Source organism: Lathyrus oleraceus, chromosome 1 (genome assembly GCF_024323335.1).
Source record: "Lathyrus oleraceus cultivar Zhongwan6 chromosome 1, CAAS_Psat_ZW6_1.0, whole genome shotgun sequence".
NCBI lineage: Eukaryota > Viridiplantae > Streptophyta > Magnoliopsida > Fabales > Fabaceae > Lathyrus > Lathyrus oleraceus.
Window position 1 is genome coordinate 47,296,678 of NC_066579.1, and position 18,760 is coordinate 47,315,437.

General features: G+C 37.8%; 1 protein-coding gene, 1 non-coding gene and 1 pseudogene across 2 annotated transcripts; 1 reads left to right on the top strand and 2 right to left on the bottom strand.

Annotated features, from left to right (window-relative positions):
* Positions 1–251: 251 nt before the first annotated feature.
* LOC127090626 (polygalacturonase-like) lies at positions 252–2,862 on the bottom strand (annotated as a pseudogene).
* A 3,615-nt stretch (positions 2,863–6,477) lies between these two features.
* LOC127099158 (protein MAIN-LIKE 2-like) lies at positions 6,478–7,514 on the bottom strand. Its single transcript, XM_051037378.1, has 2 exons — positions 7,376–7,514; positions 6,478–7,274 (listed from the first exon to the last, which is right to left on the bottom strand). The coding sequence occupies exons 1-2, from the start codon at positions 7,433–7,435 to the stop codon at positions 6,561–6,563; spliced, it is 774 nt and encodes a 257-aa protein (XP_050893335.1). The 5' UTR covers positions 7,436–7,514; the 3' UTR covers positions 6,478–6,560.
* A 10,227-nt stretch (positions 7,515–17,741) lies between these two features.
* Positions 17,742–17,848, top strand: LOC127116526 (small nucleolar RNA R71). The gene has a single exon (XR_007801354.1). It is a non-coding gene; the product is annotated as a small nucleolar RNA R71 (small nucleolar RNA).
* Positions 17,849–18,760: the final 912 nt, after the last annotated feature.

Genomic DNA, 18,760 nt, shown 5'->3' on the forward strand with positions numbered 1-18,760 from the left:
AAAAATTATGAATCTAAAGATGGTGAAGCTGACTCTGAATCAGAATCTTAAGCCGGTGAAGCTGAAGGTGATGCTGAAGCTGAAGCCGGTGAAGTTGAAGGTGATGTTGAAGCTGAAGCTGGTGAAGCTGAAGGAGATGCTGGATTTGAAGTTGGTGAAGCTGAAGGTGAAGTTAAACCTGAAGTTGGTGACGCTTAAGGTGATGCTGAAGTTGAATCTCCACAAATAGGACCTTTTCCTGTGACTAAAGGTTAGACATGAGAACATTTAGCTCTTGCTGGGGCTCCATTGAATGTGAGATAAACATTATTGAACTCCACACCTTCGCACGGTACACCACTACTGCAAATAATAGTCACTCCTTCTGTTGTTCCAAATGTGCCCTTAATTTGTGATGGATTCTAAACCGTACAAGAAGTAATGTTAGTCATATAACTTCTAATTTTATAATTAATATATAATTAAAGATGATGTATTGATTACCTTTTTGGAACACTTGTTCCATGGACAATACTCTTGGTCAATGATGATAGGGTTCATAACATCAACCATGGTAATATCTTCAAAATGCATATCAGTAATAGTAATTTTTCCTGGTTCATCAGGCCAAGTCTTAATCCTCACACCATTTTCAGTTTTTGTTAGAGTATAATTCTTAACTATTAAACCTGCTACATTCTCTTCAGTTGTTAACTTTCCAAGGCTTCCAACACTAATACCATGTCCAGGTCCACAATTCACATTTTCGATAGTTACTTTTTGGCTACCATCACCCAATGATATGCAATCATCTCTAGTACCAATGTTGCTATTAGTAATTGTAACACCATTTGATATTCCTATATGGATTCCATCAATATTAGGACTTTCATCAGGGGCTATAACTGTGACATCATTAAATGTGATATTGCAACACGCCAAAACCATAAATTGAAAATATTTGTTGTCCTTAGATGTAACTCCAGTCACCAATGAGTTGGTGAGAGCATGAAAATAAATATTCTATTGGAAGGAATTCAACCAATAAATTTAATTATAACTGTATAATATGAGTAAGATTTTTCATTATTGAATATAGTTATTTATTTGTGTTTACCATTGCACATTTAGATGAATTAGTATCTTTCTAAGCAATTGGAGCATGTTTCCATGTAGCTGCACCATGACCATCAAAAACTCCTTTTCCTGATAAGGTAAAGGACTCTATAGTGTCAAACCTGATTCATTGTTTAGCTCCTTTAAGGTCATCATTGCTCATAGGTGCATCAATTGTGCCATTCACTTGAACTTCTATAGGAGCCTTACAAGGACCTTTAACTTCTAATAAACCCATTTTGTATGTTCCAGCCAAAATCAGAATTTTGGCCGCAGTTGTTGATGCACATGCTTCATTCCAAGCAGTTGTGAAAGCCTTATTGTATATGAAAGAAATAATTAATTATAATTTATAAGAAATTAATTAATTTTCTTTGAATTTTCAACTCGACAAGAATAATTATTTCGAGTCATTAAATAATTATTTTTGATAAAAATACTTTAAGAAACAAGGATGAAATCATCTAGTAGGGTTCCTAAAGCGTAAAATGTGTAGTTTTAAAGTCACATTGCAATTGCAATCCGATGCAGATGCAATTATATATCTATATATATATATATATATATATATATATATATATATATATATATATATATATATATATATATATATATATATATATATATATATATATATATATATATATATATATATATATATATATATATATATATATATATAGTGTTGGATTAAGTTGATCTTCACTACTAAAAATATTATGCTTTCCTTTGGAATTTTCTGTTGACATTGGTTCCAAGCTAAACCTTCGTAATTATTTAGGTAGGAAAACCGCAAAAACTATTCCACTGGTATACCCAGAGTTAAATCAACAACATATTAAGAATTTGTGGATAATTCTAAAACCAATATTTTAAGAATCCGTAGGTAAATCCACAACTAATATATTTCTAAAAAAGCTGGAAAAATTAATTATAGCTTTTAGACATCATCATTATATATTTACCATCATGGGTCTAATCATCATTTCTTCATCTTCAAGGAAAATTTGTGTTTTCATCGGCACAATTTGATACATGATGCACACCCAATATAAAGTAGTATATAGGTACATGATTGACAATTTGATCATATCCATTGAAAATTTCACTAAGTCCCATACCTGATTTAATTTATGTTTAACGTCGTTGTTTTCCCCTTGGATATCTATTGAAAATGGATTTGACCTTGCCTTGTGTTTCTTTAGAAATTCCAGCTGATTCCTCTGTCGAATTTGCAAATTGGAATTTCTTTGCTAACAATAGTGTAAATGGTACTGATACATCTAAGAGCCTATCTACAATGTTATATATACATGTCTAGAAGAAATAATATACATAAATGGAACATGATCCACATGATCTACAACGGTAGACCACAATCCAAAAAGTTCGATCGCCAAAACATCAACAAGTAAGCTTATCGTTGCCTAATACATACATAGAATTACCTGAAACAACAATAATATTCAGGTGACATAATATTCTCAGCAAGTTCTCATATCTTATGGGTCCACTTGGCTCTAAATGGATCTCTTATCAATTTTTAAGTTAACTCATTCCACTTGGTCCTAATTGGGCACACTTACAAAATATAAAAGAGACTTAAGCATTTAAGGGAATTCACACTTCATACGGAAAACACACAACAGGAGTTCACATAAGTCAATGAATCCTTATTTGGGAATGTCCAACAACGTATCTTTCACCAACCGATCCTACGTCTTGGACTATGGACACTGGTAACAAATCTCTACTTCCTAAGACCATTACTCCCCGACCGATCCAAATTCATGCTCTATGAACACATGCCATGATTTTTCACACAACAAAGATTTTCTCTCCGACCGATTTGAATCCACTGACTATGGTCATGGGTCACAAGATCCACCAAATAACCATTCACCCTCTCTGTTACTACTCTATATGAGTTCCGAACTGATGATACAAACAAATAAGGGTTGTTCTCAAATACACGTCTGGTTCATCAATCACAATGTGATGATTCTCATTGTCATACCCCAATTTTGTCTGGGCTTGTTGAAGCTTTCATTGGTGTTAATAACTTTAAAGCATGATGCACAGACTTAAAACATGGGGATCTTACCGAAGGAGGAAATTTGGGTTTTTGTTGTTATTTCCCTGAGTTATGTTCAATAAGGTAGCAAAACCCAAATTTGAGGGTCCATACTGGATCAAGTCAATCAAACCCTAATCCCTTGGCTGATAATAGTGGTGGACAATTTCATTAGCTTGGTAAATTGTTTGGTTTTGAGGCATTTGATCCTGCCTAATCATGCCTTGATCATCAGGGTCTACCACGTATCTTGTTAACCGGTTGTACAGGCCACGTCAGTTGGACTCACCAATCCATTCGTGTGCAATCATCGTTTTGTCATCATGTCATAATAATTGTTCCGATTAATTCTAACCTCGTTTTGATTTCAACTTCAAATTAACTTTTGAAGTTTTATCTGACTTTGAGGTTAGATTTGATATTTAAAGATAAATTTGGTTTTTTTTAATTGTTTCGCTCTTTCCTGAATTAATTTCAAGAAGTTCGAGTCGAGTTAGAAGATCCAAATTGATTTTGAGGAGATGAATTGGTTCTTTAAACATTTCATTTTTGTTAAAGCCCATTCCACATTTATTTTTCGGGCCCAATTCAAATCCAATTTTCAATTAAGTTCCTTCATAGCCATCATAATACAGTAGTCTAGTAAATAAGCCACATTATATTTAAACCCATTCTTTTACCATTAACTGTTATCCAATTCCATTTTAATTATGCTAATTTCAATGAAAATCTATTCACCAATACAATTTCCCCGATCCATTAAACCTATTTCTTTAAATCTTTTTTTTCATAAACCATTAAATTTATGGCCGACACGACTACCTCCCATTAGTTATCAGGTTTTTTTACCAAGATAACCCACTTTTTCGAAGAAATTCCCAAAACACCCCACTTTTCAGCAAAATTCCCAAAATACCCCACTTTTAGGAGGAGGCGCCAATTGAATTGGCGACCCCTCTTAAAAATTGCAAGGAGGCGCCAATTGGATTGGCTAGGGCACCTGCCCTAGCCAATCCAATTGGCGCCTATGTGTTATTTTTAAGAGGAGGCGCCAATTCAATTGGCGCCTCCCTTAAAAAAGCCTCAAATGAAAAAACCTCCAACATGAAAGTTGTAGATCTTTTCAAGAAAATGAATTTGGATATAAATTTTGCATCATTTGGATTTTTTAGGAGAAAGTTATGGGCAGTTGAAGTTGGACTTTTGAGTTTTTGAACTGTTATCTGACCTATAATGTTTTGTATTATTGCATGTGTTTCCTTTAGGAATATCAATTTTTGTTCAACATAACATTTGAAGTAGACATCATAAATTTTCCAATTCACTTGGTCCCAGTTCAAAATAATTAAAAATGAGTGAGTTAGGTCTTTGCGAACTTGACCCAAAATTAGGGTTTATGTCAAAACAAGTGTATGTGAATTTTGCCAAAAGGGACCAACTTCAAGCCCTTCTGTTTGAATGATAAAAGCCTCAAATGACAAAACCTTAAACATAAAAGTTGTAGATCTTTTCAAGATAATGAATTTGGACTAAAGTTTTGCATCATTTGCAATTTTTATGAGAAAGGTATGGGCACCTGAACTTGGACTCTTTGACATTTTAACTGTTATCTGACCTATAATGTTTTGTATTATTGCATGTGTTTGTGTTAGAGTTATGAATTTTTGTCCAACATAACAAGTGAAGTAGACATCTTAAATTTTCCAATGCACTTGGTCCCACCTCAAAATAATTAAAAGTGAGTGAGTTAGGTCCTTGCGAACTTGACCCAAAATTAGGGTTTCTGTCAAAACATGTGTATGTGAATTTTGCCAAAAGGGACCAAATTCAAGCCCTTCAACATAACAATAACAAGCCCTTGAATTAGGGTTTCTGACCTATAATGTTTTGTATTATGATATGTGTTTATTTTAAGTAGACATCTCAATGGAGTTTCAGTCAAAACATGTATATGTGAATTTTGCCAAAATGGAGTTTAGACAAAGAAACTAAATGTTTGGAGTTTACACAAAGATAAATTTGACATAATATGAATTGATATTAATAAAATTTGGATTTTACACAAAGAATCCTAATGGTGATGACCGGGATCACCTAACCGACCTCCGGTCCCACATCCCCTAGCTATCCTAACCCTTGGCCCTAACCCACGTTGACGATTCTGCACCGGTGTTTGTTCATCTGATGGTCCAAGAGCGTCATTACCTCCTACAGGAGAAGATCCGTTGAGGTATTCAGCCAATTCAGCATAGTCTTCAGTATTCAATGATGGTGTACCGGCGTAGCTGAGCTCATGACCCATGCCAGAGAAGTTGGGTTGTGGTTAACTCATGGATGGGCGACCGGGACGGTTGAAGGGAGACATGGGTGTGAATGCTGGGTCTAGGAACGGTTGGAAAGGTTGTTGGGGTGTTTGGAAAGGGTATGGTTGTGGGATGTTTTGGTATTATGATGTTTGGGGTTCTTGGCTACGGTAGGAGGAGGGGCGGTTAGTGTTTTGGCTAAGGCGACTTTGGTAGGGTGAAGGTGTGGGTGCGAAGCGATGTTCGGTCGAAGGTTGATGGTCCATTTGTTGGTGGTAGTATGGGGGATGTTCTTGGTATTGGGGTTGGGTGAATGGCATGTTTTGGTTGTATGTTTGTGTGTTTGTGGAACGGAAAGTTTGACGGATAGGTGGTTGTGAGTAACCGAGTTGAGAATGTTGTTGGGGGTTAGATGTTGATCCTTCTTGTGTGTAACTTGTCTGGCGTGGGTCGTAGAGGTACATATCATCGGCGATGAATTGAAATCCAACCGATCTATACCAAGCCATATAAGTACGACTTGGTTTTACCTCATTTGGCATGACTGCGTCAGTTAAGACATGGTCATGACGGTGCTTCCACTTGCGACACTCTGATCTTGCGAAGGTTTGCCAAGGGTTGTAGTTCCATTGGTCGTTCACTTTACGCATATGCCATTCTCCTAGGCTAGCTGGGGGGTCTGGGATATTCTAGACCATACCGAACTGCAGCTTCACACGATCGGTGTTGTGCATCTCCACTGTTGTGAACCGTATTATCGGTGTGCATGTTGTCCATACGGCTGCGTCTTCAGGGTTGATCTGATGCTCATGATCCATATTAAGGTATGAACGCCAAATGAACTGAAATGTTAAAGACAATATGATTTAAATGAATGTAGAAAAAGACAATAGAATTAATGAAGTTATTTTGCTTACGTCTGTCGGTCGAAGGTGATCCAACAGGTTGCGATACTGAGTAATACAGTGTCTCGGACATCTGCTGTAATTCATACCACGTGCCGACCATCTACACCAAAAAGTTAAAATAAATTAGTTATGGGTACTAAACTGTAAGGAAGGAAGTAAAGATATAGCAATTTAAACAACTTACTTTTTTGCATATGGAAAAGTGAAGGGGTTGTTATTGACCGGTGCTAGAGACGGTAGTCTTGACCATCCCCATGCTTGTAGCAAAACAGCACATCCAGAAAATGTAGAAGTGTCTTTGTGGGAGTTTTTGCACAACGAACTATAGAGATAGGCTAGACATGCAGATCCCCAACTATAACTACCTATTCTATCTATATGTCTAAGTAAAGGTAAGTACATAATATGCATGCTAGAACCACTACCTTCGGGAAATAAAAAGGATCCTAGTAACAACATAATGTAACACCTAGTTTTGATTATTCGAGCATCTTCGATAGAATTCTCATCTAAATATAAACTATTATAATATGACTTTAGGCGTGAGAGTAGTATACCTTGACCTCTAGCATTATCATCTAACAAATCAGTGTTTAAAAGCTCCATGCAAATTGAATTTGCATAGTTGGTCTTACCATTAACAACTTTTCCTTCAATTCGTAGTCCTAAAAGCATGTAGACGTCTTCTAACGTCACGGTACACTCACCGGTTGGAAACCAAAATGTGTGTGTCTCTGGCCTCCATCTTTCGCATAAGGCTAGAATGAACTTGTTATCTATAGACCAAGACATAATCTTGCTAATGTGACCAAAACCGGCGAGTTCAACATAAGGTTGAATCATCGGGTCCATTGGGACAAATTCGTGGACTCGAGTTCGAAACCTTGATACATCCTATAATAGAAATAATGTAACACTTGACTAAGTTGGTATTTCAAAATAAAATAGGGTTGGTGGAGATGAAACATAAAAATTTAGTATAAGAAAAAACTTACGTATGTTGCGATGTTTGCAACTGTTCCTCTGTGTGCTTCGCCCATTGTGAGTAAAGACATATTGTTGGGGAGTTGGTGTAGATGAAATTGGAAGATTTTGTTGAAGATGAAATTGTAAAAGAAGTAATGTAGATGAAGTTGTGAGAATGTTGGTGTGGAAGAATTGTTGAAGGAGTGGATGAATTTATAGGCAAATGGAGGAGAGCATAAAAAATTGTGTTTGCATGGTGTCTCCACCTCATTTGCCGACCATGTACAATAATAAAGAGGGGGCGCCATTCAAATTGGCGACACCATAGGGTACATGCATGCAAGGCTAGTTCTGAATGCTTGGTTTCGAGGACTGACTCCATGGGGGCGCCATTCAAATTGGCGACCATGTGCAAGCCTTAAGTGTAGGCGCCAAACCAATTGGCGCCACCTTCTGCATGTCTGACACGTGGCACTGTTGTCTCCTGCATGGTGAACAACTTACTTATGGATGGCTTGCATGATTGACACATCATCTCTGACCATCTTAGGTGTCCGACACGTGTCTGTCTTGTCTCCTACATGCTGATGACTAACTTCTTGATGCCTTTCTTGGTTGACACATCATGTCTGACCATCTTAGGTGTCCGACACGTGGTTGTCTTGTCTCCTGCATGCTGATGACTAACTTCTTGATAGCTTGCCTGTCTGACACATCAACTCAGACTGTCTTGCCTGACTGACACATCATCTCAGACACGTGGCTCTCTAGTATCCTGCATGCCGAAGACTCACTTCTTGATAGGTTGCCTGTCTGACACATCAACTCACACTGTCTTGCCTGACTGACACATCATCTCAGAACTGTCTTACATGTCCGACACATGGCTATCTTGTCTCCTGCATACTGAAGAGTCACTTCTTGATAGCTTGCCTGGTTGACACATCAACTCACACTGTCTTGCAGATTGACACATCATCTCAGTCACGTGGCTCTCTAGTATCCTGCATGCTGAAGACTCACTTCTGTCTTGACTAGCTAGCATGATTGACACATCAACTCACACTGTCTTGCATGACAGACACATCAACTCATGACTAGCTAGCATGCTTGACACATCAACTCACACTGTCTTGCATGACAGACACCTCATCTCAGAACTGACTTGCATGCTTGACACATTATCTCAGAGTAGCTTCAATGTCCAACACATCATCTCAAAACTAGCTAGCATGTGAGAGACTGATACCATCTATTTAAGTGTCTTACTATCAACATCCAAGACACTTCACTCACATTCATCTGCACTTGCAAAATAGTTTTCATCTCCAAAATGTCATCTTCATCATTATACAGTGTCAACGTTCACTGCAACGGTGAAACTTTTGAGTCTGAGCTTCATGGTTTTTGTTTTAGAAACACTGATACCATTAGAGTCACGATGAAGAGAAATGCAACCTTTTTGCATTTGAAAAAAAGAATACAATCCTTTATAGGATTAGGTATTGTGTCAAAGATGACATATCAAAATCCTATATTTTTTTAGAATGGTCAATGCAAGTTTTTCCCCCTTAAGATACGAGACGATGAAGATGTTCAAAACATGTTTCTTAGTCATGAACATTCAGGCATGGATTGTATCGAGTTTTACATTACTCTACAACCATGTATACCGTCTCAACAGTCTCAACTAACCGATCAGGATGCAGCTGGTGAAGATGCTGCAGATGATGCACAATGGTCAGATGAACTCAACCCAGAAGCAGAAGTAGAAGTCGACGTTGTTGATGAAGAAGAAGAGGAGACCGAGATACAGGTTGATCACATCCTGAACAACGACGATGAAGATGAGGCTCAACCACCACCAATACCTCCTAGTCATGCCTACAATCCTCCTCAACATATGACAAATATGGATCTTCACGACGATGAAACGTCCGACAGTGTCTTCTATAATCCGTATCCGAGACCAGTAGGCGAATTAAAGGTGGGAGACATGTTTCTTACCAAAGAAGAATGTGTCTTGGCAATCAAAAAATTCCACATGAACAACTTTGCTGACTTTACAGTGAAACGCACTGATTCTAGAAGGTATGTTATCGAATGTCGTAACATGCTTTGTAAGTTTCGTTTGGCTGCATCTTACAAGAAGAAAAATGACTCTTGGGAGATCGCTTCAATAGACCCACCACACAGTTGCGTTCCAACTAACGTTGAACAAGATCACCGTAAACTGAGCACAACTTTGATATGTCAAGACATTCTGCCATTGGTAAATAAAGACCCATCAATGAAGGTGAGTATAATTATATCCCATATCCGAACAACATATAATTATACTCCATCTTACAAGAAAGCATGGATTGCAAGGACAAAGGCTGTTGAACAGGTTTTCGGCAACTGGGAGGATTCATTCAAGGAATTACCACGGTTTTTATGGGCACTAAAAACTTATGTCCCAGGAACTGTGGCAATTCTGGAGACAGTGCCAGCAATGATGCCAGACGGAACCTGCGCTACAGGTAATAGAATATTTCACCGTCTCTTTTGGGCATTTGACCCGTGCATCAAAGGTTTCGCTTTCTGCAAACCTCTCCTGCAAATTGATGGCACCTGGTTATACGGAAAATACAAGGGTACTTTGCTCATGGCAGTTGCACAAGACGGTAACAACAATGTATTTCCCATTGCCTTTGCTCTTGTTGAAGGTGAAACGGCTGGTGGATGGGGTTTCTTTCTTCGACATCTCAGAACGCATGTCGCTCCACAAGCCAATCTATGTTTGATTTCAGATAGACATGCTGCCATTGAAAGTGCCTACAACAACCATGACAACGGATGGCATGATCCTCCTTCTACACATGTCTACTGTATCAGACACATTGCACAAAACTTCATGCGTGCTATAAAAGATAAGAATCTTCGCAAGAAGGTGGTGAATGTTGGGTATGCTTTAACTCAACCGTCATTTCAATATTATCGTGATGAGATTCGACTGTCTAATGAAGACGCGGGGAGATGGATAAATAACATCCCAGTAGAGCAGTGGACAAGAGCATTTGACGGTGGTTGTCGATGGGGCCACATGACAACAAACATTGTGGAATGCATGAACGGGGTTTTCAAAGGGATTCGAAATCTGCCAATAACCGCCTTGGTAAGATCAACCTATTATAGGTTGGCTTCTATGTTCGCAACCAGAGGTGAAAGATGGAGTGCAGTGTTAATATCTGGACAAGTATTCAGTGAGTGTTGCATGAAGGTCATGAAAGAGGAGAGCGTCAAAGCTACGACACACGCTGTAACAGTGTTTGACCGTCATAGACAAAATTTCAGCGTCCAGGAAACAATGGGCAACAACGAGGGGAGACCAAATTTAGCCTACGCTGTTAGACTACACAGAAGTTGGTGCGATTGTGGAAAATTTCAGGCCTTTCGCATACCTTGCTCCCGTGTCATTGCAGCATGCGCTTATACTCGTCAAGACGCTTACACCCATTTATCTGATGTGTACAAGGCCAGCACCATCATGAATGTATATAGTCAAAGCTTTTCAGTACTACCAATGGAGGATTACTGGCCTCCATATGGAGGAGATATTGTTTGGCATAATGAACAAATGCGTAGAAAGAATAAAGGAAGGCCAAACAGCACACGTATCAGAACAGAGATGGATTCCACAGATAAAATGATAAGATTATGTAGTATCTGTCGTCAACCAGGACACAACAAAAACAACTGTCCCAATCAAGGAGCATCATCTAGATCTTAAGATTTTTGTAACATTTTATTTAGATCTTAAGCTTTTTTTAACATTTTATCTAGATCTTAAGCTTTTGATAACATTGTATTTCTGTAACAATCAATAATTATATATCATTAAGTTCTTGTTACAACGAGTTTCATTACCAACATCAGTACAAAACATCTGAAAACATAAATAATTCTAACTGATTACAACAATCAAATTAATGTCGTCTCGACCGAACATCATTTCCCTAGCATCCTTATCAGTCTTCATTCGCACCCAACCAAAGATAATGTCAAGTCTCTCAATACTTCTGATTTTTTCCCCTTCTGGTATTTTCTCGTCTAACCATCGAACCAGCTCCCTCTTCAGTTGATCTAACGTGGTGATGTTCCAAAACAGCATCACCAATTGAGGTTTGTCTCTCGCATAAATCACCTTACCGTATCGACGACGAACACCAAACATGATAGCCAAATGATTATATGAGTTGTGGAACAATAGGTCACACAACGCATCTATTTATAAGACAAAAAAGGCATTTTATGAGGGACTCGCCAATTGAGTTGGCGACTCCTCTTAAAACCTACACATAGGCGCCAATTGGATTGGCTAGGGCATCTGCCCTAGCAAATCCAATTGGCGCCTCCATTCAAGTTTTAAGAAGAGTCGCCATATGAACAACTTTCACGTTCATCAAAAATCCATTTGAAACTTGGAAGCTCATCATTCATTTCAAAACATTATAGGTCATTTTGACAGAAACCCTAATTTTGGGTCAACTTTGCAGGGACCTAACTCACTCATTTTTAATTATTTTGAGGTGGGACCAATTGAATTGGAAAATTTAAGATGTCTACTTCAGTTGTTATGTTGGACAAAATTTCATAACTCTAAAAGAAACACATGAAATAATGCAAGACATTTTAGGTCAGATTACAGTTGAAAAACTCAGAAGTCCAACTTCAACTGCCCATAACTTTCTCATAAAAAATCCAAATGATGCAAAATTTATATCCAAATTCATTGTCTTGAAAAGATCTACAACCTTCATGTTGGAGGTTTTCCTTATTTGAGCCTTTTTTAAGGGAGTCGTCAATTGGATTGGCGCCTCCTTGTAATTTTTAAGAGGGGTCGCCAATCCAATTGGAGCCTCCTCCTAAAAGTGGGGTAGATTGGGATTTTTCCTGAAAAGTGGGTTATTTTGGGAATTTCTTCGAAAAAGTGGGTTATCTCGGTAAAGTTGCCTTAGTTATCATCATAAAAACCAATTCCCAGGTACAACTATTAGTTTGTTTTTGGAAATAACAAGTAAAGTCAATTGTCCTTTACTGCAAGTGGGAATCATAGTGTAACCCATGTGATCCAAGGTTGCACTCAAATAAGACAAAAAGAAAATACCATCGAAAAGAAAAAGCTGCAAGAGGAAATAGACTTGGTGAATGGGAATGACCTAATGCATAACAGAGAAACAACATCGACAGCAAAATGAATCAAATGCGCTAAACGAAAACGACTATAAGCTGCATAAGCCAATAAATACAAGGTTCGCATCCAAAACCGAGCAATGCTGCCACAGAAGTAGAGCTCAAATGGAAAATAAGTTGCATTAAAAATAAAAAAGTAACTATCCAAAACAGATCCGCTAGCATAAATTCATAATAGTCAGTTTCAAGAGGGTACAATGTGCGGTAATTCAAAATCAAGCTAAAATCTAAAACCCTCTAAGCATTCATGAGGTATTTGACACAGCGTCTAAGTCCGGATGCGGTTCTTGACCATGTCAAAACCCAACCGTGCCAAAATGTTGCGCTTGATGCCATATGCAACAAACTGTCGACTCACAAACATTCCAAGTTATTCATTTTGCATACAAAACGAAAAAAAAGATTAATGGCGAAGAGCAAAATAGTACTAGAATCACACGACAAGCTGAGAGTATAGCTAATTCGGTTTTGCTTTCTAGAGGAAGCTAAATGCTAAGCACTCGCAGCATGGAAAAATCGTTATGATTTCGCAAAAAAGAAAGCCTACAATGAATTCTATCATGTTTTTAGCTACTAGAAGATCGAATTTATCAGGTAGTTTGGGTTTTGTTTGCTTTTGAGCCTAGACGGAAGATGCTATTCAATTTAGTACTAAAGACGATGAACAAAATTGAAACCTCCTCAGTTGACGTAAAAGATCTCTGTCATTTTGTTTAGGGTCAAACACCGCTACTAGCCTTGTCGAGGATTCTTCCTTGCATCACCCCATGTCACCAATGACGCTGCAAACCAAAACCTGCTGCAAAACCACAATACAAGTTAGCAGCAACTACAATCAAACAATCTATTTAAATGGCAACATGTGTCGGCTGCAGAACCAGAACTTACGACATAGCAACCACAGGCTACCCTTTAGAAGCACGCCGTGAACTGCAAATCCAAGAGCCAGTTGCGTCTTAACCGACTATTTATGAAGGAGTTCAACAAATGCAAAATACCAAGTTAGAGTTCAAGACAGACACAAAAATCAATAACATTACAAGAAAGAAATATACAATCCTTAAAGTTACATTCTCAACACAAGATCCAAATGACCGGATAGCACGAAAACCAAATTACATCCATAATCAAAGAAAATCCAATTAAAATTGTCGGCAGAGGACCAAAAGAGAGTAGGACATTTGGAGGTTCTAATCCAGAAATATACTTGAGAAAACATGATTAAATAATTTCATCTTCAATTAATTAGCTAATTAATCTTGACCAAACTTTTTTTCCGACTAAATCTTCACAAGTTCAAAACCAAACGTTTCTTTACTAATACTGCCTAAAAGCTCTTAATTCTAAGTTAGAAATGAAAAGGAGCATAAGAAGCGTCTGCTTCATTATCTCTTGAGAATTCGAATGATTGGCGCACACCACATTGCTCGAATTCTTGTCACCCAATTAAAGATTTAATCGTACAAATTCAAATCATTTTCCGAATCAAATATAATCTCTAAAGACTTTACTTCTATAATTTAAATTTTGGATGAAAAGGAGTGTAGTATGCGCCTGCTTCACTATCTCTCGAGCATTCGAATAATTGGCGTTCACCATATTGCTTGAATTCTCGTCGTCTAATTAAGACATTAATCGTACAAAAATCAAATCATTTTTCTAAATTAATATAATATTTTTTAAACATTTTAATTTATAAACTTTGGATGAAAAAGGGTATGGTAAGCATCCGCTTCACTATCTCTCGGGTCTTCGAATAATTGGCGTTCACCATATTACTCAGATTCTCGTCATCTAATTAAAACCTTAATCATACAAATTCAAATTATTTTTGCAAACCACTTATAATTTCTAAAAGACTTTATTTTAATAATTTAAACTTCGGATAAAAAAGAATGGGAGGTATTCGCCTCACCACCTCTTGAATAATTGAATGATTGGCGCTTGCCACATTGCTCAAATTATCAACCACCGATTAACATACACTAAATGAATTTGGATAAAGGAATGGGTGGCACACGCCTCATTGTTCCTCGAATAAGCAAATAGGAGGCGCCTGCTTCATTACCGCGCATATTCTATTTTCGCAAACAAATTTTCAATAATGAATTAAACTGAAAAAGGAGTAGAAGGCGCTCGCCTTGCTATTTCTCGAAAGGTTGAATGATTGGTGTGCACCATATTGCTCAATGATTTTAACGTTCTTCTTCGAAATACCAAACAAATATTAAACCTTATTTCTCTCCCCTGTGTGATCGACAACTTAACTCTTTTCGAAAAGAACACTGTTGAATCCTTTTTAGCGCACACAACAAACTAGTGCTTAAGCCTCCTCCGAGAATAGACAAGCCAATGTTTAGCCTTTAGAACGCGATCGAAATAGTCGTTCATAAAAAACACCAACAAAATTGTAGTTCCCCGAACTACGAATACTCTGACTTCGTTATTGCACTATAAGGATACGTAGGCACGAGATTGCGAGATCTTGGCGAGCATACTAATAAAAAACCTCCCTTTTCCCCCATCTGAGGTTTCCATCCACCTCTTTTCAATACTTTTATCATTCGAAGAAAACAAACAACATAAGCTAACAATCAAACCGCAAATCAAACTAAAAGGTTCCCGTTGAGTACAACGGACGTGAGGGGTGCTAATACCTTCCCCATGCGTAATCGACTCCCGAACCCGAATATGGTTACGATGACCATTATCCTATTTTGGAAATTTTTTATCGATATTTTCCTATTCCTTCTTTGGAATATATAAAGTTCGGTGGTGACTCGGTTCGAACTAATTTTTTCCGCGACCATCGCAAGGAATCGTATTTTTCGAGATGCGACACTCATCAAACACCATGTAATCATATCAGAATCACCAATGGTTGATATCATAACTACCATGTGGTTCTATCCGAATTAGAATATATTACAAAGTATTTTCATTAAAGCTATTTGAATCGCAACTTTGGTATTGTTCTCCATCAATGTCTTGGGCATTCTCGTAGATGGAATAACTCTTCTCTAGAGACTACTCGCTCACGGATGCACACAGAGGAGCTTATTGCATTCGAGTATCACAACCTAAGTTATTTACCATAACCTAAGTCATCTTTCTAATTCCATTCACATAGATATAACTTTAGGTTTACTCTCACTCATCATCAAGGAACTTGGTTTATACATTAATCATTCGATTCATACACATCATCACATAATTCATGATACACACATAAAGTTCATTACCATTATTCAATTGATATTTGGAACATAAGCATGGTTTCTCTTTACCAAAAAGGTGGAGTATTATACTAGTTTTCCAATGCATATGTGTTAGCTTGGAGTTCTCGACCTGCAAAGTTTAACAAAGAGGATATGACACTAAAACGAGACTTAGTTAAAACTGTAACAACAAAATTCAGTATCTACAATTCATCTCTAAGATTTTGATGATAACAAAGGATGAAACAAAATGGTACCTTAAAAAAATTTATCTAAGTATGTTGGACTCTAATAAAAAAGAAGTCAGATAGACATATATCAGATATAGACACAAGTTCAGAATGACCACTTAGAAGGTACTCAAGCAGAAGCTCTGACTATGAACAAAGGAAGTGTACAAAGTTCAACGAAGAAAGAGATATTAGACACTTTGAAGCGGAAGAACACACTCTAGGATCTGAAGCTTTTACACTCTGACGTAATCAATCAGGAAGACATCAAGAACCTCTGAAGTTAGTCTGCTGTAAGCAACTATCTGAAGATGTACATGCTGAACAGAAACTCTGATTTCATGAAGACTCTGATTCAGAAATGATCACTAAAGACTTAGCTATGAAGTATTCTATTTATGGCAAGAATCTAATTTTGGAAGAAATTTAAAGCACCCCAAATTGTTATGGAAAGGACACAAAGATTAATGACATTCATTATCCATCATTACTAAAGATCCTTTCATCCAATAGTCTCTCCATCAACCCCTATATATAGGATGGATCTCTTCACAAAGAAAATAATGAAACACACGAGAATACTGAAACTAATCTCATATCTCTTACGCATTCTCCTTTCACACGAGTTGCTTCTATCAAGTGTGAACATTTCTTTTGTTCTTATATTGTGTAATTTCTGCCTACCTAGAAGGTCTAAGCACTACTGCAGTTTTACTTACTTGCTGAATTCTCCTTAAGTGACTTGTGAAGTCTGTAAACATGAGAGGTCTAAGAGATCTTTATCCTCTTAGACGATCAAATGTTGTAATCTTTCAAGATTAGTGAGTTAAGTCCTTATTGAAGGCAAAATACCCTTGGATAAAGCTACCTGAGAGGGCTCATCATAAGCGTTCCCACTTCGTAGGGTAATGGCATTGGCTTGTCCTCTCGGATTTTGTTGAGGTTGTCCAGGGAACTGTCCTCCAGGTGTGGTCTGAGGGGCTTGGTTTAAAGCTACCTGAGAGATCTGGGTTTCAAGCATCTTGGTATGAGTAACTATTTGGTCAACCTTGGTTCCTAACTGGGTAATCAGTTCATTAACATGAATGTTTTGGTTCATGAACTCTTTATTTTATTGGGTTTGAGCGGTGATAAAATTTTCCATAATTTTCTCAAGGCTCGGCTTTGGTGGCACAGGTTGCATAGGTTAATTTGATCTTGGGGCTTGATAACTAGGTCTTGGAGGTGCATTATTTTGGATTGGGTTATTGTTTCTATAGGAGAAGTTCGGGTGATTCCTCCATCCAGGGTTATATGTATTCGAATATGGGTTCCCTTGGGTGTAGTTCACTTGCTCAGAGTGGGTTTCGTTTAATAGACTGCATTATGCAGATTGGTGTCCTTTGGTTCCACATATCTCACAATCCAACAAAATTGCGGCTATAGTATTCGGGTTTATGCACATATGCTCGACCTTAAGGGCTAACACGTCCATTTTAGCTTGCATCATGTCTATAGAGCTTAGTTCATGCACTCCTCCTTAGGCTTCCTTCTTCTCAACTGTCGCTCGTTTGACTCCCCATGATTGATGGTTTTGAGCCATATCTTCGATGAGGGCACTAGCTTCAGGATAAGGTTTGTTCATCAGAGCACCGCCTGCGGCAGCGTCGATGGTCATCTTGGTGTTATAGTGAAGTCCATTATAGAAGGTTTGAATGATTAACCAATTTTCTAAACCATGATGTGGGCATACTCGTAAGAACTCTTTATATCTCTCCCAAGCTTAGAACATCGATTCTCTTTGGTTTTGGGTAAATCTAGTTATATGGTTTCGAAGAACGGCCGTCTTACTTGGGGGAAAATATCTAGCAAGAAATACTCTTCTAAGGTTATCCCAAGTCGTAATGGAATTGGGTGGAAGGGAATCTAACCATGATAGGGCTTTATCTCTGAGGGAAAAAGGGAATAATCTTAAACGTATTACCTCAGGAGAAGCTCCATTGGTTTTAAAAGTGTCTGCAAATTGAAGAAATATTTTTAAATGTTGGTTTGGGTTCTCAGTAGCGAGACTTGCGAATTGTCTCTGTTGCACTAGTTGTAACAGGGAAGGTTTAAGTTCAAAATTATTAGCTGGGATGGTTGGGTTTACTATACTAGAACTAGGTTTTTCGTTGGATGGTTGAGCGAAGTCCTTAAGAGGTCTTTGGTTTTGATCTTCGGCCATAGCTCTCTTAATTCTATGAAAGAATACACGTGCACGAGCGTAACGTTCAGGTTCCGCCAGAGGGTATACTAAGCTTAAACTTTCGGTGCTGCGAGTTCTTCGCATTGACCGGTGGTAAATAGCCTAAGTCTAAACGATATAACAACAGGGAAATGAAATTTGACGAAATTGGTCCCCGGCAACGGCGCCAAAAACTTGATGCGTGCTTTTCGCAAGTATACGAACGCGTCAGAGTAATATAAAAGATTGTCGAATCCACAGAGACCAAGTGTCAATCTATCGTTATCTATTGTTATGGTGTTTATCAAAGGCAATCGAATTAGGTGTTTTTAGAGTGTGCAATGAAAAGTAAAGTATTGAATAAAGTTCAATTAATAAAGACAGGGTCGAATGTAATTCACATACTCAATTAATAATCCAAGTACTTGCTAATAGAACTACTTATGGGAAGTGTTTCCTACTTTGAAAAGAACCAGTTTAACGGGAACTGTCGCTTTCGTGTATTTAGAACCGAGTTGTACTCCCTAA